General features: G+C 38.5%; 1 protein-coding gene across 2 annotated transcripts in view; it reads right to left on the minus strand.

Annotated features, from left to right (window-relative positions):
* The window catches only part of KCNH5 (potassium voltage-gated channel subfamily H member 5), a 425893-nt gene that overhangs the window by 278845 nt on the left and 120248 nt on the right, over window positions 1-26800 (minus strand). For both annotated transcript variants that reach the window (XM_070797700.1, XM_019967980.2), the window contains one exon: window positions 13784-14210. In XM_070797700.1, coding sequence (XP_070653801.1) covers window positions 13784-14210 — 427 coding nt within the window. The remainder of the gene's footprint in view (window positions 1-13783; window positions 14211-26800) is intronic.

Below are 26800 nucleotides of genomic sequence, written 5' to 3' on the forward strand. Positions count from 1 at the left end.
TCAGACACGACTGAGCGATTGAACTGAACTGAACCTACTATGAAGGTCTTTTGAAGCCTTTCCTAAGGAATTTTACAAACACATAAGCAGCTTAGTATAGGAAAAGTTCCTGATGTCTTAGCTTCGACCCCAAAGTCTCATTGAAAGAGTTAACACTAGATCTGTCTCCTTTGCTAAAGTCTAACCAGAAGCATGAGTTTAAGCTTCCTTCCTTTAAATCATTTTAAACCTGTAAGGTTCCCAATTTAGATTTCCACAGATTAAGACTTCTGGGGGTTGTTAAACATAAATTCAACTTGAAAGAAGATAGGATCTAAAAGGGTAGTTCAAGAGCTAGCTTCAAAGAGTATTTTTTAAATTCTAGCAGTTGAACTCCAAGGGAGGCCTACCTCAGTCATCACAATTTTTGTAAAAATTAACAACAGCAACAACAAATATATAGGTAAGAAGCAGCCACTTGGGAACCAACTGAATTAGAAAATGTCCCAAAGAAAAGTCTCTTGGAGCATTCCAAAGCAATACTTAAATCCATGCTTAAAGGTCTTTGACAAACATAGTCAATGTATTAAAAAGTAAACACATTGCTTTCCCAACAACGGTCTGTATAGTCAAGGATATGGTCTATCCAGTAATCATGTATGGTTGTTAGAGCTGGACCATAAAGAAGGCAGAGCACCAAAGAATTGATGCTTTCGAACTGTGATGATGGAAAAGGCTCTTAAGAGATCATCCCCAAGAAAAAGAAAAGCAAAAAGCCAAACAGTTGTCTGAGGAGGCCTTACAAATAGCTGAGAAAAGAAGAGAAGCTAAAGGCAAAGAAGAAAAGGAAAGATATACCCATCTGAATGCATAGTTCCAAAGAATACCAAGGAGAGATAAGAAAGCCTTCCTCAGTGATCAATGCAAAGAAATAGAGGAAAACAATAGAATGGGAAAGACTAGACATCTCCTCAAGAAAATTAGAGATACAAGGGAATATTCCATGCAAAGATGGGAACGATAAAGGACAGAAACAGTATGGGCCTAACAAAAGAAGAAGAAGATATTAAGAAGATGTGGCAAGAATACACAGGAGAACTATACAAAAAAGAGCTTCATGACCCAGATAACCATGATGGTGTTGATCACTCACGTAGAGCCAGACATTCTGGTGTGTGAAGTCAAGAGGACCTTATGAAGCATCACTATGAACAAAGCTAGTGGAGGTGATGGAATTCCAGTTGAGCTATTTCAAATTCTAAAAGACGATGCTGTAAAAGTGCTGCACTCAATATGCCAGCAAATTTGGAAAACTCAGCAGTGGCCACAGAACTGGAAAAGGGCAGTTTTCATTCCAATCCCAAAGAAAGGCAATGCCAAAGAATGCTCAAACTACCACAAAATTTCACTTATCTCACATGCTAGCAAAGGAATGCTCAAAATTCTCCAAGCCATGCTTCAACAGTATATGAACTGTGAACTTCCAGATGTTCAACCTGGATTAAGATAATGCAGAGGAACCAGAGTTCAAATTGCCAACATCAGTTGAATCATACAAAAAGCAAGAGAGTTCCAGAAAAACATCTACTTTTGCTTTATTGACTACACCAAATCCTTTGACTATGTAGATCACAACAAACTGTGGAAAATTCTTCAAGAGATGGGAATACCAGACCACCCGACCTGCCTCCTGAGAAATCTGTATGCAGGACAAGAAGCAACAGTAAGAACTGGTCATGGAACAACAGACTGGTTGCAAATTGGGAAGGAGCACGTCAAGGCCGTATATTGTCACCATGCTTATTTAACTTATATGCAGAGCAAATTATGCAAAATGCCAGGCTGGATGAAGCACAAGCTGGAATCAAGATTGCTGGGAGAAAGATCAATAAACTCAAATATGCAGATGACACCATCTGCAAAGAGGAACTAAAGAACCTCTTGATAAAAGTGAAAGAGGAAAGTGAAAAAGCTGGCTTAAAATGCAGCATTCAAAAACCTAAGATCATGGCATCCAGTCCCATTCAGTTGAGTTCAGTCGGTCAGTCGCATCCGACTCTTTGCGACCCCATGAACCACAGCACACCAGGCCTCCCTGTCCATCACCAACTCCTGGAGTTAACTCAAACTCATGTCCATCAAGTCGGTGATGCCATCCAGCCATCTCATCCTCTGTCATCCCCTTTTCCTCCTGCCCTCAATCCCTCCAAGCATCAGAATCTTTTCCAATGAGTCAACTCTTCCCATGAGGTGGCTAAAGTATTGGAGATTCAGCTTTAGCATCAGTCCTTCCAAAGAACACCCAGGGTTGATCTCCTTCAGAATGGACTGGTTGGATCTCCTTGCAGTCCAAGGGACTCTCAAGAGTCTTCTCCAACACCACAGTTCAAAAGCATCAATTCTTTGGCACTCAGCTTTCTTCACAGTCCAACTCTCACATCCATACATGACCACTGGAAAAACTATAGCCATGACTAGACGGACCTTTGTTGGCAAAGTAATGTCTCTGCTTTTCAACATGCTATCTAGGTTGGTCATAACTTTTCTTCCAAGGAATAAGTGTCTTTTAATTTCATGGCTGCAGTCACCATCTACAGTGATTTTGGAGCCCAAAAAAATAAAGTCTGACACTGTTTCCACTATTTCCCCATCTATTTCCCATGAAGTGATGGGACCAGACACTATGATCTTTGTTTTCTGAATGTTGAGCTTTAAGCCAACTTTTCACTCTCCGCTTTCACTTTCATCAAGAGGCTTTTTAGTTCCTCTTCACTTTCTGCCATAATGGTGGTATCATCTGCATATCTGAGGTTATTGATATTTCTTCCAGCAATCTTGATTCCAGTCCAATTCCAGTCCCATTACTTCATGGCAAATAGATGGGGAAACAATGGAAACAGTAACAGACTTTATTTTCTTGGATTCCAAAATCACTGCAGATGGTGACCAGCCATGAACTTAAAAGACGCTTGCTCCTTGGAAAAAAAGCTATGATAAACCTAGACAGAGTATTAAAAGCAGATACATTACTTTCCCAACAAAAGTCCATCTAGTCAAAGATATGGTTTTTCCAGTAGTCATGTATGGATGTGAGAGTTGGACCATAATGAAAGCTGAACACCAAAGAACTGATGCTTTTGAACTGTGGTGTAGAAGAAGACCTTTGAGAGTCCCTTGGACTTCAAGGAGATCAAAGCAATCAATCGTAAAGGAAATCAGTCTTGAATATTCATTAGAAGGACCATTGCTGAAGCTGAAGCTCCAATACTTTGGCCACTTGATACGAAGAACTGACTCTGGAAAAGACCCTGACGCTGGGAAAAATTGAAGGCAGGAGGAGAAGGGGACACCAGAGGATGAGGTGGTTGGACGGCATCACCGACTCAATGGACATGAGTTTGAGCATGCTCCGGGTGTTGGTGATGGACAGGGAAGACCGGCATGCTGCAGGCCATGGGGTCACAAAGAGTTGGACACCACTGAGCAACTGAACTGAACTAAACTGGATAGCAATAAGATCAAACCAGTCAGTCTCAAATGAAATCAGTCTTGAATACTCATTGGAAGCACTGATGCTGAAGCTGAAGCTCCAAAGCGTTGGCCACCTGATGTGAAGATCAACTCATTGGAAAAGACCCTGATGCTCGGAAAGATTGAAGGCAGAAGGAGAAGAGGGCAACAGAGGATGAGATGGTTGGATGGCATCACTGATGCAATGGACATGAATTTGGGCAAACTCCAGGAGATAGTGAAGGACAGGGAAGCCTGGCATGCTGCAGTCCATGGTGTGGCAAAGATTCAGACATGACTTGGTGACTGAACAACAACAAAGGTCTTTGTGGATGACTTTTATCTTAGCATGTTCTAAATATAGTCATCTATAGATTTGTTAGTCTTTCAACACATAGGGGAAAAAATCTAACTATTTTATCTCCATCAAAATTTAAATCATATGTACATTGATCCTTGATACTACATATGTAAGGATCATTAAGTCCTCAATGTTTTTCTATAGCAGAGCACCACTTTCCCTTTAAAGCAACAACCTGCCCCAGGCAATATATACAATCATGGAAATCAAAACTAAATTTATTTAAAGGTCCCAAAGCATCTTGTAGTCATCCGTAAATAAAATTCTCCCCTGACTGGGAAAGGAGAGAACAGCTCCAGAGGGAGGGCATATGACTGATTCGAGTTGTTGTATGGCAGAAACCAACACAACATTGTAAAACAAATATCCTCCAATTAAAAATAAAATAAAATTCTCCCCTGACTAAAATATCTGTTCTTAGAAAGCAGACTCTCATTAAAAACTTCTCTCAAAATCATTTTTTTGTTTTCTACTTTGTAACATGAAAAGAAATCCCATGCATATATAATAACCAAATAATCTAGTAGAAATGTATTTTCTTGAACTTGAAAGTGGAATCCAAAGCCACACTTCTAAATTTTATCACTTCTAACCTAGTGGACATTCCTAACAAATGACCTGCAAATCCCTCACACAGCATGTCCAAAAATGAACTGCCCTCTTGTCCCAGTATTACCTGCCCCTTCATTCCCACCTTAGAAAGAGCTGTGTCATTCACTCAATGGAATTAGCCAGAAATCTACAAGTCCTTTTGAACTCTTCTTTCTACTTTCTCACTCATTCATTCATTCACCAAAACAATTTAAATGTTTCAGGAACTTTACATCAGTTCAGTTCAGTTCAGTCGCTCAGTCATGTCTGACTCCTTGCGACACGTGGACTGCAGCATGCCAGGAATTTTACATACAAGCCCTTATTTAGCATTTCAAATGACTCTGTATGTAGGGCCTATTATCTCCATTGTATAGATGACAGTTTAGATAATTAATGCAAATTCTTAATAAGAGATAAAAAATGAACCTAGATTTGTCTGATTCCAAAGTCCAAGGTCTTTTTATAAACCAAACTGTGTATGCTAGACCATGGGCAACCATGGTCCATGTGCCAATGGGCCATCTATATCTGTTTGAAGTTTTATTAGAACGTATCAGGCTCCTTTGTTTGTGTGCTTTCTATGGCTGCTTTAGCACTACAACAGCAGAGATGAGTAGTTGCAAAAGAGACATTACAGCCTGTGAAGCCTAAGACAATTATCCGGCCCTTTATAAAAAAGATTTGCCAGTTCTAAGCTGTATCATCCATCATATCTCTACCAACTCAGTTTATATCTTCCTGGATTACTCCAAAGCACCCTAACTGGTTTCTTTGCCCACAGCCTCCATCTCCTTCAATCTATCTTCCACACTGAAGAATAAAATCCTTATTTATCTCATAACCATCAGCAAAAATGAAAAAATCCTTCTCAACCTATACAAGGCCTTCAGCATCTTGGTACATTTCTTCCTCGCCTTCCTCCTACTTTCCATTCAAGCTAAAGTGAAATACGCAGAGAACAGCAGATAGGTCAACTCAGTTCATTCCTGTGTTTTTTCACATAAGTTCCCTTTCCCTGGAAAGTACCTTAGTCTTGCCTCATTTACCTACTTACTTTTGCATCCTGAGCTCAAAAGTCAGTTCCTCCTAGAAACTTTCCTGGATTCCTCAAGCTGAACTAGGTGAACTTTTTTATTAATTTTTTTTTCAACATATGTTCAATGAGCACATCTACCAACTAGGGCTTCCCTATTGACTCAGATAGTAAAGAATCTGACTGCAACGCAGGAGACCTGGATGCAATTCTTGGGATGGAATATCCTCTGGAGAAAGGAATTGCTATCCACCCCAGTACTCTTGCCTGGAGAATTCCAAGGACAGAGGAGCCTGGTCAGCTATGGTCCATAGTGTTCCAAAGAGTCAGACACAACTGAGCAACTAATACTTTCACTTTCATCAACTAGGCACAATACTTTGTACTAAACACATGACAAACAGGACAATTTTCAAACAGTTTTCAAACTACTGGACTGTACATCTGAAACTACTAAACCATAAAAAAGGTGCCCATAACCCTGAACTTTGGGCTCCACAAAATATGTTTCTTCATGGGATATTAAGCTCATTAAAGAAAAGGGAAGAAAAAAGTCTTTTTACAAGCAAGGGTAAAGCAGATACAAAGAACTGACCCAGTTTCCAAAATAAACATTAAGCTTAAAGCTCTCTCCATCTGGCTAAACTAAAACCAGAAATGAAAATCAGCATGTCGACACTCTGTATCGACATGTGGTGTATTTACACCACAATAGTAAAGAAAAAATTTAACATATAACTTATTATTATATCTGTGTCATCTAATGTCTCATGTTAAGATTTGTAGACAAATTTTTTAATTTTTTGGAGAAGTATAACAACTCTTAACCCTTTTAAAAGGTTAACAACTTTTAACCCTGCCTAGATATCTATTCAGACCAAATATCCCTCAGAGTCCCCATTGGGCATTCTCCCTGGGTCCATTCCTTTACCCTGAGGTAAACGTCTTTCAGTCTTCCAAGCTGCCTACCTTCTATAGGATAAAATGCTGTTATTTCCAAAAGCTTAATTTCTTTTCTCCATAGTATTCCTTGGCAGTCTTCCCTCTCAACTCTTTACTGAATATATTCTGTACAAGACATACCTTACTCTCTGTAAAACCAAGTATGCACTGCATATGAAAAGTCCTAAACTTTTAAGTGACACCTCTTCTTTTTCCATATTAACCTCAGCTCCAATAACCAGTCCAATTCTAAGAACAGGGTCATAACTATACTAACCCAACCTCAGATATATCGAACGTCAGTACTGAAAGAGACCTTAAAAGTTATTTATTTCAATTTCTGCATTTTTCACTTGAAAAAATTAAAATCCAAAGAGATCCAAAGCCCTCCAAGGTCACATAAACCTTTGCTCCAGCTTATTCTATTAATACATTTTTACAATCTCTGAGTCTCACTATCTTGCATTTATTTCTGTTTCCTATGGAGCGGGGTAAGTGCAACACCACACTCTCAGATTGGCTTTTATCTAAACTCCACTGAGGGTGCTAAATGAGCCCATGTACCAGAGAATATGTGTGGCATCTGTCTCCTCTGCATGATGTTGAGTGACCAGTGTGTAACTAAGTGCTCCCTTGTCACTCTTAAATAACTACCCTCATGGAGATCTGAATTTCCTGTCATACATATCCCACTGGCAGATGGTCCTGCTATTCTTCTAAATGTGTTAAACCATTTGCCTGATGCATTATAAACCATACCAGTCAATTATAGAAAATTCTTAGACTGTTGGAGCTATCATCAATTACAGACCATTTAAAAATTACAGTAGCATTGTTATGACTGGGTTTCCTCTCTTCCAATTAAACCCAGGCAATTTTCACATTTGTAGTTTTTGTTTTGCTTTGTTTTACTTTTAAAGACTTACTTAGCATGGCATCCTACCAGGACATATTCTGATCATTATAGACTCCATGAGTCAGGCTGCTTCAATTGGCAACTAAGCAGGCAACAATGGAAAAAGTGAAAACTGTTTTTAAATAAAATAAATACTCAAGTATTTATAGACCTTTGAAATAGGCTGTTAACATGTTTACTAACATGTACAATATTTTATAATATATTAAAATAAAACAAAGCAAACGAAAACAAAATTTTGGGTGAACATAATTTATGGCAAAAAGTTATCTAAAACATTCTTATTTTATGTTTCTTTTTTTATAAAGTTGTAATGAAAAACACAAGTGTATAGTTTTTTACAATGGTTGGAATAAGCTAAAATGCAATTTATGCAATTATTTAGAAGTGAAGCAAGAGTTAAGCAATTGTTTTCTTGATACATCTGTCGGGGGGAGTGTGTAATTTCCTCCGTTCTGTCTCGCCACAGCAAAAATTTGAAGCGACAGACAGAACAGCTCTGTGTTACAGCTCAGTTTTATTCGGCAAGCAAAGGAAAACACATCCTTGAGGCAGGTGGGCCGGCTGACCCAACAGACGCAAAGAGAAGAGAAGCCCCAGCTCAATTTAGGCTCCTCTTTTTATGCTTTTCTCCTCCCCCTGAGCCTGCCCTATGTAAATTGGCTTGCCAGGAGGGCTGTTTATTTTACCTGAGGTCCTCACTCTGGTCCTCAGACCTTCCTTTGTTCTATTTTCACGGACTTTTCCCTTCTTTCTTTTAGCCACACCATTTTGGACTCCTTTTTTCTATTCTAACTACCTAACACATCTTTAAAAGAGGATTCATAAAAATATTAAGGCAAAAAGGATAATTATATCAGAAAATTTTATAACTCGTATTCCTTTGTTTTATAGCAGTCAAAACAAGTCATCAGCATATGAAGGCGTTTTCTGAATAGAAAAGCAAAATTAGTCTGCTAATCTTCAGAAAAAAGAAAGTTATTAGGGGCTCAATAATAAGATTATATGAATGAAATGGAATAGAAAGCATTTTAGGAAGGCATCATTAAGTATTTACTGAGCAAATTGGCAGAAATTACCCACATCTTGATCTAAAAAAGAAAAGGTATGCTATTCTTCACAACTACTGCAGAACTAAACTTTGAAAATGCTCTTTTTCACAAAGCCCTTTAGTGGTGATTAATGAATATTAGCAGAGTAGTTAGGTTCATTCATGAGTAGACAGAGGAATGAGGAGGAGCTGACTGTCCTGGGGTAGTAATAGCTGCTACCAGAACCAAGGGGTGCACTCAAGGCATAAAGCATAGAAAAAAAAATAAATCTGAGAAAAAGAACACATGATAATAGACCTATGTAAGAAACAACCCTTTCAGATCTGGAATCTGAGCAGGATCAAATGTAAGAACTCTAAATTTAAGCCTAAGAAATCCCTAGGTAGCAGAAAAGAGAAATACTGGGACACTGTTGACACAGAGGTATCAAGAGGAAACAGAAGGTACCTGGGGTTGAAGGGAGGCCATGGTCATAAACTATGATATCAAAAAGGAGAATCTTGAGACTGTGGTCCAGGACAGAGTTCACATAATTCAGTATCAGGGAGAAAGAACCGAGGAGTCTGAGAGGACAGGCCATTAAAGAAAGAAGAAGGTTCAGAAAGGCTCTAGGAACTGGAATTGCTGCCATTTAAATTTTTAAAGTTTGCTGGAAGGCACAGAAGTTTCAGGTGGCTCTCTCCAGAAAAAAAGAATCTATCATTTACAAGCAGTGATTACTTTCTCAACAGAAAATAGGCAGTTGGTATCTCCATCAAGCTTCTGAAAAACATCTTTCTCAGTTATTGAGTTATAAGGTTATAAGTGGTGCTTCTCAAACAGCCAGCACAGATTGACTGGAATCCTAGTGCAACTGAAAGCACAAACCTGTTTTTTATCTCCTTCTTCCCTTCCTCCCCTTGTCCATCACACACACACACACACACACACACACACACACACAATCTCTGGATAAGTCTGAGGCTGATAACACTTCTTAGGTTCTAAGAACACTTACTAGATTTGTTTTCCTCTGTTTTCCTTCATGTTGTCACAGGAAAATAATTATATTGGCAAAAAATTATACTAAGAACACAAACAGCTGCAACAGCCACATTTGGCTGATATTTTGTACACGTGTGTCCAATAAGATTTGGAACTGTGGAAAGTTACTGTAACACTTCATGGCACTTAACAGTTTCAATCATCTTCTTGGGTTGTTTCAAAGGAAGCATTCGATGAAATTACCAAGGACCCAAGGACTAAGAAGGAAATTAAAAGGCATCTCCTTGGAACACTCTGGCTACAGAAGATGGATTTTTTCAGAGGCATAAAAAGAAAACCAAACTCAAAAGATATCAGAAATTGGTTTATTCAGCTTTGAAAGGAGATATAGCAGAAACTCAAGAAGGAAAAGGATCCACTTTTTGCCCAGATCATCTTGAAATCAAGACAGGAACTTAAGAGAAGGAGACAGGAGAAAGAAATGTTGACATAGCAATATAATTGGCTATACATGAATTAGGGAAGAAGGAGGCCAACAATAAACTAAATGAAGTTTTGAAAACTCAACTGAATCTATGTGAAAATGTCTAGAGCTAATAGTTTCAGAAGGTAGTTGGTAAAAAACAAAAACTACGGTGGGAGAAACGGTTGTTGGTGATTCTACTGCATCGCCTCTCAGAACTTATTATCAGGCCACATAAGAAACTTAAGGCCAGGACAACCCATAGACAGAAGAGCCTGGCAGGCTACAGTCCACGAGGTCGCAAAAGAGTCGGACAGGACTTAACTAAACGACAACAGCAACAATCCAGCTGAAGTAGCTGCTGCACTACCATAGGCAGACAATACAGTGGAGCTCACCAGGCTTTCACAAAGGAATCACGGCTAAAACTCAAAGTGTGCATTCTTCTGGCAGGTGCGTTCATCAGAGATCCAAATGGGGTTGATTCAAGGACTGGCGATTTTCATGATGATCATCAGGGACATCTTCAACTTCATTCATCATACAACAAATTTTGATTGGGCACAGCATTAAGAACTGTTTAGAAGTTGAGTATATAGAGACAAAAAAAAAAAAGCAGACAAAGGCCATTCTGTCATGGAGCTTACATTCTGAAGAAAAGGAAAACAGAGTAAACACGGTTTCAGGCCTTGTAGATGCAATAAAGAAAAGATTAAAGGGAAGAGAATAAGAGTGATTGGCATTGCAGTGGGTAGCATTGAGAAGAATTTCTGGGGAGGTGGTTTGATTGGAGACCTGCCTGAATTGGGGCATAAGTCAAGGGAGGGGTTTATAAGCAGTGGGGGAAGCAATACAAGGAGCCTGAGACAGTACCATTTTCTGATGTGTACAGCAATATGGTTGGCATGGGTTGAGTAGAATAAGCAAGAGTGGGAATTGTAAAAAGTGAGGTGAGTGAGGCAGGTGAGAGCCAGACCATTAAAGCTTTGATTGAAGGGGTGGGAGATCAGGATTTTATTTCACATGCAATGTAAAACACTGGAAGACTCTGAACACAGAAACAATATGTTCTTACTTTCTAAGTAGAGATTATGAGTCAAGGGTAAAAATAGAAGCAACATATAGGAGATTATTAGTTGATCTTGGATGGTAAGCTACAGAAGCAGAGAGAAATAATCAAATATACTTTGATGGTAAAGTCAACAAGACTTGTTATGAATAGATGTAATACATAAGAAAAACAGGAATCTAAGATAATTCCCAGGTTTAGGGTCTGAGAAACAAAGTGAATAATGGTGTCCTTCAGCTCTACATAGATTTTATTTTTCTGTTATTGTCTTGTTGAAAAATTAAACTATGCTAATATGTCCACTCTGAAAAATAGTTTGACAAGTTCTTTTATAAAAATATGACACTATTTGTCCAAGAGATTTCTTTTCTGGATATTTATCCCAGAGAACTGAAAAGTTATATCCAAACAAAAAACTATACACAAACAAGGTATGCTATTCTCCACAATTGCTTCAGAACTAAACTTTGAAAATGTTCTTTTTCACAAAAGCCCTTTAGCAATGAATTTAGTGAATTTATTTATTATAATAACCAAAAACTGGAAATTACCAAAATGTCCTTCAATGGATGAATGATTAAGCAGCAGTATACCCAAACCATGAAATACTGTTCAGGAATAAGAAGGAACAAACTATTAATACACTCAACCACTTAGATTTCAAGAGACTTATGCTGAGTGGAAAAGACCAATATCAGAAAACCACATTTTGCATGATTCCACTTATGTAACATTTTCAAAATCACAAAATTATATAGATAAAGAACAGATCAGTAGTTGCCAGGGTTAGGGAGGCTTGGAGGAAGGGGTGGGTGTGACATGAAGGAGATCTTTGCAGAATAATTCTGTGTTTTGATTTCAGTAGTGGTTACAGGAATCCACAAATGTGATAATCCAACACAGAGCTATCCACACACCGTATCACAGCCAATGTTGATGTTGTACTAGAGCCCTATAAGATATAACTATTGTAGGAAACTAAGGGAAGAGCACACAAGTCCTCATTATCCTATCTTTTTTTTTTTTTTTTTTGGAGTTAAATTTCTGTACAATGTTGTGCTTGTTTCTGTTATACAACAAGAACCAGCTATATGTATACACCCATCCCCTCCCTCTTGAGCCTCCTTCCCACCTCCCTACCCCTACATCCCATTCCTCCAGGTTATCACAGAGCACCAAACTGAGCTCCCTGGTCTATACAGCAGGTTCCCACTATCTACCTATTTAACACACAGTAACGTATAAATGTCATTCCTCCTCTCCCAATTCGTCTTATCCTCCCCTTCCACTAGACTATCTTTGCAAATTTCAGTGAGTCTATAATTACTTCAAAATGATTTTTTTTTTACTTGAACATACTCAAGTATAAGGCAAAATGCATTATATAAATATTAAAAAGTAGTATAATAATAAATACTACATCTGACAAAATGTTTTCTTCTGAATTTATAAAGCACCTCTTCTGCCAATACATCTTATCACTTTCAGTATGTAGGCAGCAGTTTAATTAAGAGATCATCAAGATCTCGTTGTGAGAACATTTTCCTCCTAAAAGCCTGTGGAGCAAACATCACTTGGAATTGACACTCTACCTCTAGTGCTTTTAAGCAGCAAAGAGAATCTGTGTGTTCTTGTTTCTGTACCCAATTAAAAGAGTATGGAAAACTAAACACTGTTAACATCAGTGTCCAGTAACTTGCAGACATTCTGAACTCTGCAAATTATTTGTTTAGACCCAATATACTGACCTTTCACAAGTCAACTGACATTCCTAGACTCTAACATTTTTCCCATTAATGTCAAAATATAAAATTATATAACATGGAATCTCAAAAAGGATGGCTTAGACCAAAAACAATTAACATGACCCAGAGGCTACACAGTAACACTAATTATAACTTCAGTCCTGAAGTTACACCAGGTCTCAGAACTAGGCTTGGATAAATCATCCAAGTCAGTGTGACACATGGTGTATATGGTGGGGAAGTCTCCCTCAAAATCTCCTTTTTCAACAGCTTCTTTTGTATATATTTCCTTAGCGTTCTGATCTCCTGTATTGTCCAATCTCAGTCTGATGGTGGTGATAGAATACCTGGTCCTTCACTCCTGTAGAGAAGCATCCTACTTCCAAGAACATTGTCAAGTCATTTGGTACTCAGGTCTGCATGCCTCATCCTAGACACGTTCATCATTGCTGGATGCTCTGACAATTACTAATCCTTTCATTCTCTCAACCTGGCATATATTCCACCTGCTGCTGCTAAGTCGCGTTAGTTGTGCCCGACTCTGTGCGACCCCATAGACGGTAGCCCACCAGGCTCCCCCGTCCCTGGGATTCTCCAGGCAAGAACACTGGAGGGGGTTGCCATTTCCTTCTCCTAGAATTCTGTAATGGAGACTAGATTTATAAACACTTTTACTAGCCTAAATTGTAAAAACCTACACAAGACTATTAACTAAAACATTTTATAAACAGGCTATCTCACATCACATCACATCCTGTCTACTTTTCAGAATTTAATGCATTGTCAACAAAACCTATGGAATATGCCAGACACTATCTTTCTTGATGTTGCTCTTTCTTTGGAAATAGCTCTGCTGGGAACAATGCTACAAACAGAATTAAATCAAATAAATATCATTCTGATTTTTTTATCACTTCATTCATACTGTTTTTCATGTGCTAATACATTCTAAAGAGTAAAATATATCAATTTGCATTTCTATTTTCTAAGGATGAATAAAAATTAAAGCAAGGTAAATGAAATGGATTGAACATTCTTCTGAAGACAAAATAGTTTCATTTTACTCCTATCCAAGATTGGAGCTGAAGAGCTGCCAACAATAATACTTTTTTAAAAAAACAGAAAATATACTTACAGCCAACCATCATCATGGCCACTGAAAACATCTTCTCCACGTCTGTGGTAGGAGCTATGTTTCCAAATCCTATGGTTGTAAGGCTTGTCATGGTAAAGTAGAGAGAGGACACATACAGGGAATCCTTGCTGGGTCCTCCTTCCCATATCCCTGCACTGGTATTGTATCGATACGGAGTCCCAATGCTCAAGGCCAGCTGGTAGAGCCAACTGTCTATTTGGATGGTGTTCGTGACTTCATCGATGACCTCGTAGTCCCCAATGCTGTACCATATGCAGGCCAGCCAGTGAGCAACTAGTCCAAACACACAAACCAGGAGCACAAGGACAGCTGCTCCATACTCCAGGTAATGGTCCAATTTCCTGGCAACACGGCCCAGTCTCAAGAGACGCACCACTTTTAAAGAACTGAAGAGACTGCTGATTCCCTGAAAAAAAGAAAAGAAATGATACAACACTTTCAGAAAAGCAAAGGCTGGTGACAGCAAAACAATGGCTCACCTTAATGAACTCAAGCACAGTTTATATACTAAGAACATACTCATACATAATGCAGCTCTGACTTTAAGGCAACAAAAAAGTTTAAATGATAAGGAAAGTTTTTATATGCAGATTCCTTCCCACCAGGAAATAAGATATTTGTGAATTATTAGATTTACAAAAAAGTTTCATTAGGTAAGACCCAGTTTATTTTCATAAGGGGAGTATAAATAGCACAGAGAAAAACCAAAGAAGAAAATAGTTCAGATGCAATACACAGAGTATAGAAACAGGGTGATAAATTCAGACCCTTCATTTCTTCTCCTTGTAAATGTTTCCTCTACTCTGAAAGATTTTATTTTATTTCTTACTTTATAAATGCTATGAACAGCAAAACTTCTGAAAAAAAGGAATCCTAGTTTTACTGTCAAGCAAACAGGAAATATTTCTGCATATATTATATTAGGAGAATGAGTAAATGTCACTGCTGTTTCTACCACCTCCTCCCAGTTATGAAAATCACTAAATTTGTAGAGCTGTGAAAAAGTGAAGAGTTGAACCTAGAATGGGATACCTATGAAATCCTATCATCCTCTAGCAATAGTCATAGAAAAGAATACTATAAGGGAATAGCAGCAAGAAGATTCATATTTTGTTGAGAAGCTCAAAATATCAAATAGAGCATTATCCAAATAGAAACACAGCATACACTTTATTCAACACACCATAGACTTTATTCAGTCCATGAAGTTCCCAAAGTTACTTTTTTTGCAAAGCATGCAATAAGCCACTCAGAAAGGTTAACGTCATTCCTGGTGCAGAAGAGGAAGACAAAGCAGTGACCCAGGACCCTCTCATCTGATTATCACCTCAAGTCTCACAGAGCCCATGACTTCCTTACTGCTAACTCTGTCTCCCAGAGGGGAGACAAGGAATCTAACATAACCTGAAAGTGTCAGCTGCTCAGTCGTGTCCAACTCTTTGTGACTCCATGCACTGTAACCCACCAGGCTCCTCTGTCCATGGAATTCTCCAGGCAAGAACACTGGAATGGATAGCCATTCCCTTCTCCAGAGGATCTTCCCAACCCAGGGATCAAACCCAGGTCTCCTGAATTGCAGGTTGATTCTTTACCTAATCTGAGCTTAATTCTGATCAACATAGAAGAACTTGTAGGTAAAGTAGAACAGATGCAATATTAATGAGACTCTAATTATGGCATTGTATAGTTACAGTTAAAAAGGTTAAGAATGCATTTTATTATACTCTATGTGATGGTATATGTTTGAAATTTTAAAAAAGAAAAACATGAAATAGAGTGAAAACAAAGAGAAGTAGAAACAGGAGACCCCGTGGAAGCAAAAGAGGAACAGGAGCATCCTGTCTCAGTTTTCTGTCTCAAGCTCAATATCCTTAGGCCTAGCTCTATTTAGATTCCTACTTTCAAAGGCTGTGGCATATACACAGCCTTAAATCAATTCTTATTTCACTTGAACACTGGGGGAGGAGAGACATTGAACTTCAAACAGTTCAAAAGGGTAGCATTAATAAAATTCAGATGATGAGTGGCATCATTCAGTGACATGAGAGGTAAGAAGATTCAAGAGAGTCTGGAAGCTCTCAAATCAAAGGAACTATGTAATTATGAACAAGAAGACCAAAATAAGTATTTATCAAGCATTTCTATATGTCAGGCTATGAGTTGGGCCCTGGGGACATTAAGACAAATATACCTTGCTTCTGCTCTAAAGAAACCTGTAGTCAAAATGCATGAACTCAAACAGGGTTAAATTAAAAAATAAATATAGTGCTGTAGATATTTTCTTCCCCTTGGCTCCAATTTTTAAAAGAACCATGGTATTTCTAAGACTATAATTTTTTTTCTAAAAACAAAGGAAAAGACACAGAAACTTTATCCCCAAATCAAACTAAAAAATAGTCACAACCTTCAGCTAGACTGTAAAGAATTAGGACCTACTAGAATTAAGGCCAAATGATGGAAAAACACACTCTCTTGACCTCTGATGTGGGCAGATCTCTACAAGAGGAGGTGATCCACCCTAAGGACCACCTGCTCTAGATTCCAAACAATCAAAAAGCACCATTTTCTGTAGCCATGTTCAATATCATTTCAATATTACAAAATATTTGGTAAGAATTGTAAAGGTTTCTATGATACCACTTCCTCCTAGATCTTAGTCAGCTCCCTGCCTGACATCTCTTGCAAAATCATTTTCTGGGGCTAGACTTATCCCTGCTTCTATTATGCATGTTTCATATCATCCATGTTTCAACTGACTTCAATACTTGAAGGATTCACAGGTTTACTTCTTAGCACAAAATTTTTCCCTAAGTTCCTCATACAGAAGCCAAATGCCTGTGCACATTTCCATCTAGGTATTCCATAGGCGTTCAACAGGTAAACATCCCAAAGGGAATCTCATTTCTCCTGAATCAGTTCTTCATCTGCTTCTCTTGTGAACAACATCACTATGAGGCCCACCCTCTTTCCTGCCACACCCAGACAGTTACCAAGTTTAGAGGATCTCAGCATTCAGACTGCTCAAAATAAATCTCAATAAATCTCTCAAAAAATGTCCCTTCTTTCCTATTCCCAAGGTCATGTCTTGGTCATGGCTTCATAGTTTTCCTCCCTGTGTGACAGAAATAGGCTCTCCATCAGCCACCCCACCTCCATTCTCACTCCCTTTATTTATCTGATCACCCTGGATAGGCTAGCCTGGTATTGTTTTATATTACATATGCATATGTGTATACACACACACACACACACATATATATATATAATCATGTCCCTCTCTGACCTAAAATCTTTGGTGTTAGCTCATTGCATAAAGGATTAAGTGTTTACTCCTTACTCTGACATGAAAAGTTCTTCAGGACCTTGCATCTGTCTATCTGGACAGCATCTCCCGCAGCAATTCCTCCCCATGCTATCCAGGCTCACACCATGCTCAACTATGTATAGCTCCCAGAGTGCCCATGCTGCTTCATGCCACATTATAAGTTGTTCCCTCTGCTTAAAGCACCCTTCCCTCCCACTCTCTAGGCATCCAGGGCCTTAATTAGAGCTTATGACAAAGACTCTCTCCTCTATATGCATTTCTCTGACGTCTTCCTCCCCAACCTATCATCTACATGGTCATACTCACTGTGAAAGTTAGGTATTCTTCCTTTGTGTTATTATATACTCTTTGCTCATCTATATTACAATAATAATCACAACAGTACTTTATTACAAGTCTCTGTGTGCACAACATGCCAGGAAATGCTAAATCACTTGAAGATCATACCTAGTATCAATCACAAAGCTTGTTGTTGATATTATTCAGCTGCTCAGTCATGTCCAGCTATTTGTGACCCTATGGACTGCAGCACACCAGGCTTCCCTGTCCTTTACCATCTTCCAGAGCCTGCTCAAACTCATGTCCATTGAGTTATTGATGCCATCCAACCATCTCAACCTCTGTTGTCCCCTTTTCCTTCCTGCCCTCAATCTTTCCCAGCATCAGGGTCTTTTCCAATGAGTCAGCTCTTCACATCAGGTGGCCAAAGTATCGGAACTTCAGCTTCAGCATCAGTCCTTCCAATGAATATTCAGGACTGATTTCATGATTGACTGGTTTGATCTCCTTGCAGTCCAAGGAATTATCAAGAGTCTTCTCTAACACCACAGTTCAAAAGCCTCAGTTCTCAGGTACTCAGCCTTCATTATGGTCCAACTCTTACATCTGTACATGACTAGAGGAAAAACCATAGCTTTGACTATATGGACCTTTGTCAGCAAAGTAAATAATGTCTCTGCTTTTTAATACACTGTCTAGGTTTGTCACAGCTTTTCTTTCAAGAAGCAAGCATCTTTTAATTTCATGGCTACAGTCACCATCCACAATGATTTTGGAGCCCAAGAAAACAAAGTCTTTTACTGTTTCCATTGTTTCCCCATCTATATTGCATGAAGTGATGGGACTGGATGCCATGATCTTCTTTTCTTGAATGTTGAGTTTTAAGTCAGCTTTTTCACTCTCCTCTTTCACTTTCATCAAGAGGCTCTTTAGTTTCTCTTCACTTTCTGCCATAAGGGTGGCGTCATCTGCATATCTGAGGTTACTGATATTTCTCCTGGCAATCTTGATCCCAGCTTGTGATTCAGTCAACCTGGCATTTCACATGATGTACTCTGCATATAAGTAAAATAAGCAGGAAGACAATCTACAGCCTTGAAGCATTCCTTTCCCAATTTTGAACCAGTCTGTTGTTCCATGTCCAGCTCTAAGTTTTGCTTTTTGACCTGTATACAGGTTTCTCAGGAGGCAGGTAAGGTGGTCAGTTTATGCAATTTATTCCCATCTCTTTAAGAATATTCCACAGTTTGCTGTGATCGACATAGTCAAAGCCTTTAACATAGTCAATGAGGCAGAAGTAGATGTTTTTCTGGAATCTCTTGCTTTTTCTATGATCCAATGGATTTTGGCAATTTGATCTCTGGTTCCTCTGCCCTTTTTCAATTAAACCCAGCTTGTACATCTGGAAGTTGTTGGTTCATGTACTGTTGAAGCCTAGCTTGGAGGATTTTGAGCATGACCTTGCTAGCATATGAAATGAGTGCAATTGTGCATTAGTTTCAACACTCCTTTGCATGGCCTTTCTTTGGTTTTGGAATGAAAACTCACCTTTTCCAGTCCTGTGGCCACTGCTGAGTTTTCCAAATTTATTTCCAAATTGTATTCCAAAGCTTGGCATACAGTAATATGTTAAGCAATCAATATATTCAGTAATGTATGAAAAATTTTTACAACACAAGTATTTGTGAGTGTGATGAATTGAATGTGTCACGGGGCAGGGAGGCAGCATAATTAACAATCCTGTATGATAGGTATCACTACTAAAACATAGCCTAGAAAAATTAAGTACAGTAATTTGGCTAAATTTATGTAACTGGTAAGAGGAGGAGCCAGGATTCAATTATAGACAGTCTCATCCACACTCCTTGTTCCTAACCACTTCACTATCTGACCTCATTCTAAACCTCACTATATCTAGAGCATAACATATTATTTAACTAATCACATCAGTACCCACAGTATCAGCTTAAACACAAGCATTCTCTAGAAGACTGAATCAAGAAGATTAAATAGCTTGCTTTCCTCTTATTTCCAGCCAGGCACAGCAGTGACCCCCTTAGGAGTCTGTGTAGGCCCTAGAACCCTGGAGAATCTACAGTTCTCTAACATGGACCAACTCATTTCATCCCAACAATATCAGGACTCCTATCTCCATTGTTCATAGGAGGACACTGAAGCTCAGACAAGTTAAACAACCTGTCAAAAGTCATACAGCTAGCAAGGAATGGAAGCATCACTCAGACCTAGTCTTCAGATTCTACATGCATTTCCCATGATAGCCAACAGCGGCACAGTCTTCCTGTCCTCAACCGAATAATCATTGCAATAATAATCTTCCTAGAAGAATATCAAGTGTATCCTCCAGGAGATCATCATAGACATTAAACACAATCTCTTCTACTGGCCTTCAAGGTCTACAAACACATCTCTAAACAGCTAGGTCATTTCCAACAGTGACTTTGCTGAACAATAATGTTCCAGTCAAACCAAACTTTTTGCTCTCAAAAACAACCCCAAATTTTCACCTTTTAATTTGTCCACAGTATCCCTTTCATCTACTTATGAAACCAGAAACTGTTATTCAAAATAAGTAATACAGAAATAAGGAAGTTTGCTTTATTTGGAAAGGTTTTTTTTTTTTTTTCCAACTATATCATTCTCCATTGTTTTGCATCCAAAAAAATTTACTGCAATCACTATAATCAAAATTCAAAGTTAAATTAATTTCTCTTAAAACTTGATAAAATACTTAAAACTTGAAACAATCCAAATGCCCATCTCTGGTAGAAATGATTTTAAAAATCATTGCATATTCCAATGAAATGCTATCCAGAAATAAACATGAACAAACTAGAAGTATATGAAATAACAAGAATAAATCTAAAAAGTGTCATATTGAACAAAAGAGTATATACTGCATGATTCCATTTATAAAAGTTTAAAAACAAATGGGACTACTCTTAGGGATTAGAAGCCATTAGAAGTCAAAGTGGCTTTCTTTGTTTGAGGAGGGACTGTGACTATGTAAGGCCTGAATAGGCTCTGGCAATATTCTGTTTCCTAATATGGCATTACTAGGAATTACTAGGTGTGTTTGCTTTGTGAAAATCCTTCGAACTCTACTTATGATTGTAAGATTGATGGAATTTTTAAAATATAGTATATTTAAATATCAGAAAAAATGTGTTAAGAAAAATCCGCCCCCCCCAAAAAAAGAAAAATCCGTTAATCACTGTTGTATCATTAAGGTTAACATTTCACCACAGTACATAATCTGGATTAATGATTTCTTCTGCATCATATGATTTGGAGAGAGGGGAGGAGGAGTCATATTCAACTCAATCCAAAATTAGATTTTACTTATTTTATAACTCACTCTCATAAACTTTAGATTGGGTCTCAAATTATACTTAATCCTGTTAGGAATTTTAATTTAACCCATGTGGTAATACTGGATACTTTGATTGTCCAAAATAAAATTACTTCCTTCTGTACTACCACCTATTTATTACAAGCTCTTGATTCTGTACTTTCGACCAGTTTTGTCTGCTCATTCATTTTCTGTTTAATTTCACTGCATGCTTTCCAATTTTTTCTGTGCCCTCATCTGTACTCCAGTGGCATTCTGCCTCTATCCCAACCTCTGAGCTCTTAGCTCACAAATCCCTGGGGTTCCACTGGTGGAAGAGAATATAAACACATCAAATGCATAATAGAACACAGCAGGGCTAATGGAGAACTTTCAGTCATCAGCCTTCCCTTCTAGCCAATTTCCCTACTTGACAAGCCCCTTAAGCCATGAGAGCACAGAGAACAATATCCTGGAGATATCTCAGTGTTATTTACTCTTCAAGGTATTTTTGTGGATTCCCACATTAAAAGTACATGGGGTGTCATTAGCATAAAAATAATGTCTTGCAATGATAAATCCATTTAAAATACAATTCAATTCTCTCATCTGAGCCAAGGATAATAGATAACTCAGCTAGTATTCTTTCCTACCTTCTTTCCCCATTGCTTCATAAACAGAAAAGAAGTAATCAAAGAACTTGTCCAAGGACTTATGACAATTAAGTGGGGCTGAGAGAACAGGAATACAGACTTACAATATTCATTTGCTTGATTTTCCACCTACATCTAACATTCTCTCATAGGATGTGTAGTAGATTGTTTGAGAAAAGCAGCTGCAGTCATTTCCTTCCCTTTAGCCACATGACTTTGCAACTTCTCCCAACAAAAGATAGACTCTATTTCCACATCTTGACTTGACTCTAGACTGGCTTTATGATCTACTTTGACCAACAGAATGTAATGCAAGTGACATTTTGCCAGTTCCAAGCCTAGACCTCAAGAAGCATAACCTCTAATCATGGTCTTAGAACCTATGGCCATTCTAAGTTATCATATGAAGAATGGCAACTAGGTTTGAGGAGAATGAGAGGTCATAAGAACAGTCCTCTGAGTTATCCATATGTGCCATCCCAGATCAGCTAGCCACCAGCCATCTCAGCAGTCTGCCACGGATGCATGGGTGAACGTAGTTGAAATAAGCCAAATCTAGCCAAAGTCAGCAGAATCACTCAGAACACAGACAAATGAGTTAAATAAATGGTGATAGAATTATCCATAAAGTTTTGGAGTAGTTTGTCATGCAGGGGAAAAAAGCTAACTGATACAAATATGAAGAAAGCATATGTATTTATGAGCACATTATTTCATACTTGTTTAACATAAAATGGGGGCAAAATACATACGTGGCATCTGGTCCCATCACTTCATGGCAAATAGATGGGGAAACAGTGGAAATGGTGACAGACTATTTTGGGGGGCTCCAAAATCACTGCAGATGGTGACTAGAGCCATGAAATTAAAAGACACTTGCTCCTTGGAAGAAAAGATATGACTAACCTAGACAGCATACTAAAAAGCAGAGACATTACTTTGCCAACAAAGGTCCATCTGGTCAAAGCTATGGTTTTTCCAGTAGTGTATGGATGTGAGAGTTGGACTATAAGGAAAGTTGAGTGCTAAAGTGTTGGGGGCCAGAGTGAGGCACTCCGCCCATGGCAAAGGTCATGAGGAAGGAGGCTCGACATACACAAAGGCAGGATCGAGCCTCGGGAGTCCCCCTGGAAATCCTCGAGCATCTACCCCCATAACCAGAGCCTGCCTGCTTTACTACTGTGTGCTCCCACCTACACATCTGACTTTAAGGGGGCTGTCCCCCACCACCTCTTTCGGAGAAGGAGTTAACCTAGAGCTCCAGTTAATAAAAACTCCTGGGCATGACAAGAGTGTTTTGACCTACAAACTCCTCTGAAGGTTCTCTAGCCTGTCTGACAGGCTTGTCCAGCCACGTGTGATTGCTTACAGCCTCCCAACCGTGAGAGGCACGAGATGCTTTAAACCTTCTAAAAACAGGTTCCTTAGAAAAGTTAGAAAACTATTAGTATAAGTATAATGGGCTGATTAGAAATTGTATTGGTGAAGGGTTTTTCATTTGTTGAGCCAATGTTTGTTGCTAAGTCTCCACATCCCCTGCCCTTACACACGTTAATGAATATATAGAAGAAATAAGTATTAACCTTTGATATTAATCACATTAGACCTTAGGCTAAGTAAATTATTTCCTTAACTAAAACCCACTACACCCTCACCCTATAGGAATGTAACTTTATTTGGGTGGCATCTGTTTTAAGAATAATCACCCCTGGAGAAATAAGTGTCCTGGTTGACTGACCGCTGTCACAAGGAGAGGGTCATAAATTGTCAGCAGGCCCCCTGGCCAGAAGATGATGTAACACCCCTAAGACCTCTGTATACATTTGTATGAAGCACCTGACTTTGATAAAAGTCAGGACTGCTGACTCCGCGTGACTTTTGCATAACATCTCAGTGTATAAAAGTAGACCATGGAAAATAAAGAATGGGGATCAGTTTCTCGAAATACTGGTCTCCCCATGTCGCTCTCTCTCTCTCACTCTGGCTGAGTCTCCATCTGGAGCGTGGAACCCACCATGCTTACTAATTATGCCTGGGCTTCTAAGATCCGACCGGGGAGACTTCAGTGTCTCCTCTCCTTCAGGAGAACGGAAGGACACCTGCGGCCTACGTAAGTGGTGCAAACTTCTTGTCTTGAAGTTTTATTGGTCTCCCGCGTAAGCCAAGCTACTCAGCCTCTTTTCTCCACTGAATTTTCCTACTGAGCTATCCTCATTCTATTACTCTTTACATCTCTAATTAATATCTAATTGAAGCTATTGTATCCTGATCCTCGCCGACGCCGTCCCCGCTTCGAATACCCTGGATCAGCTGGGGCTGGACCCTGGCACTGAAGAATTGATGCTTTTGAACGGTTGTGTTGGAGAAGACTCTTGAGAGTCCCTGGGACTGCAAGGAGATCCAACCAGTCCGTTCTGAAGGAGATCAGTCCTGGGATTTCTTTGGAAGGACTGATGCTGAAGCCGAAACTCCAGCACTTTGGCCACCTGATGCGAAGAACTGACTCATTGGGAAAGATCCTGATGCTGGGAAAGATTGAAGGTGGGAGGAGAAGGGGACAACAGAGGATGAGATGGTTGGATGGCATCACCAATTCAATGGACATGAGTTTGAGTAAACTCCAGGAGTTGGTGATGGACAGGGAGGCCTGGAATGCTGCAGTCCATGAGGTCACAAAGAGTCGGACACGACTGAGCGACTGAACTGAACTGAATTGATAAAGAAGTCTCATTTTAACAAGACAGTCTCCCAAATAGATATGAATGTATAAAATAAACTTTAATATACAATTGGTAGATATTAGCTTACTTTTTGTGTTGAGAAATATGTCACTATCTTGCCTTGCAAGAATTTATCATGATAAATTCAACAGAAAAATAATAGAATTCTATATCACCAAAACTACCATTTAATGGAAAAATCTGTAATCACTTTTTAAAATCCAGATGCATATCAGGATTATCTTGGAATTTTTTTTTTTTAAATACAAAGCTCAGGTATTACTTTTTTTCTCCAAAATTCCAGATATGTTTCTAATGGGCAGCCATGTTTAAAAACAACTGGACTATATGATGATCTTCTACCTTTATCTAGCTTGTTTCACTTTTTCTATTTCATATTCAATGCTCCCTTAGTTTATATTTTCCAATTGCTCCATCTCTTTTTTTATGTTCTTTTGTAAGGCTTTATCAAGCATAGTAGAAAAGCTTTTGTATACAAATATATAAATAGTATGTATACTATATATATTTTAGAAAACTTATGAATTTTTTCCTCACTAAGAAACTTATGACATTTTGATTCCACTTGTTTGACTTAACATGAATAGAATGTTAGATTTCTAATTTAAACAATAGATATGCAACAAAGTTTTACTGTATAGCACATGGACTTATAGTCAATATTTTATAATAACCTATAATGGAAAATAATCTGAAAAATAACATATGTGTATATGTATAACTGAATCTCCTTGCTGTCACCTGAAATTTGTAAGTCAACTTTACTTCAATAAAATGTATATATTAAGAAAAAAATGATATAGGGCAGAAATCACTGCTTATGAGTAGAGGAACACAAGACATCTTCTTCCACAGGATCTGACTTCAGAGCAGTCTTTATTGCAGTCCTCAGAGCTATGTTCCTTGTGAACTTCCCACCAGGGGACAAATCAGAAGTGAGCAAATAAGACTCAACTGGCCGGTACTGAATCCATCTTACTCTGAAAATCTTAAGAACTGAAATTGTCTAGCCCCATACTTAGCTTGGACACAGAGAATTGAAACCATAATTAGCCATCTATATCGACATGACTTGGTACTATTCGTGTCTTCCTTAGTATGATCTTATTCTTCAGGGCTTCTGCCCAGGCAAATAGTTTTATTATTTATTATAGGAACTACCCAAAGACTCATTAGTTCTTCAGTGGAAAGCATAGACAGTTTAAGCCCTAAGATTTTTTGAACTTTTTGCCTCAAAATCATCACCTTACTGTTTCCACCAATCCTGGACTATGGTATCATGATTCTTAAACCTACCCAATTCTAACAAAGCCTACTCTCCTAAACTTCTCCTGATTTGAAAGATCCACCTTAAATCAAACTTCCAGTTCCCAAAAAGTTCTCTCATTTTCTCAGAAGATACTATCAAATATCTGAGATGCTACCAAATCTTTGCAAGATACTGTTCTCCCATCAAATGGTAAGCAATAAACACAACTCAGCTTTGTCTTATCAATGAATTGTGTTTGTAGTTCTAGCTTTTGATGCTTCATGCCCTACCTAACTTAATACCTATAATGACAATACAGGTATAACTTCAGAGTTCCATAAGAGATAGGCTCAGAATTGTATCAGTCAGGGAACCCTTAAGCTATGTGTCCTTGTCAAGTTATTTATAGCTCATTAAAAGGTCTTCACAGTTCAGATGAAATTTACCCATCAGATAGATAGATAGATAGATAGATATCATGCTGCTGCTGCTAAGTCGCTTCAGTCATGTCCGACTCTGTGCGACCCCATAGACGGCAGCCCACGAGGCTCCCCCGTCCTGGGATTCTCCAGGCAAGAACATTGGAGTGGGTTGCCATTTCCTTCTCCAATGCATGAAAGTGAAAGGTGAAAGTGAAGTCGCTCAGTCGTGTCCAACTATATATGTAAATCATATATATATATAAAATATTACTTTAAATCTAAGTAATATTGCCTAGAAACACAGATAGCATATTTCCTTCATCATTTCCCAGAGGAAGAATGGAAGACAGCTGACCAAAGGTAAAGCTGTCATGCAGGAGAAATGGTTGTTTAACCCTTTATCCACAATGTATAATAAACAAATTTCTTAAGGAAAAAACTCTGATGCTGGGAGGGATTAGGGGCAAGAGGAGAAGGGGACAACAGAGGATGAGATGGCTGGATGGTATGACTGACTTGATGGACGTGAGTCTGGGTGAACTCCGGGAGTTGGTGATGGACAGGGAGGCCTGGCGTGCTGCGATTCATGGGGTCGCAAAGAGTCGGACACGACTGAGCGACTGATCTGATCTGATCTGATCTGAAGGATAAAAAATTTTGTTATAAAGGTAACCATGTTTCCTGTGAGTCAGCATGTGTTATGTGAAACCAGAGATAAAATCACAGTATAAAAAAGAGTAATAAAAAGAGTAAATGGAGTAGGAACGGAAGTTTAGAACTTCCTTCAAAGAAGAATGAAGAAATGATGAATTCTCAGCATAGTGATAATTATTATACAAATAATAAAGAGCAATTTCTAAGCAAGTATCTATGGTTAATTAAGGCAAAATTTTTAAGAGTTATAGTATACATATTGTTATATATTTCACCCTTCTTTGCCTTTATATCAGAATTATTTCCTAATGCTTAACAATAGGA

Source organism: Bos indicus, chromosome 10, assembly GCF_029378745.1.
Source record: "Bos indicus isolate NIAB-ARS_2022 breed Sahiwal x Tharparkar chromosome 10, NIAB-ARS_B.indTharparkar_mat_pri_1.0, whole genome shotgun sequence".
NCBI lineage: Eukaryota > Metazoa > Chordata > Mammalia > Artiodactyla > Bovidae > Bos > Bos indicus.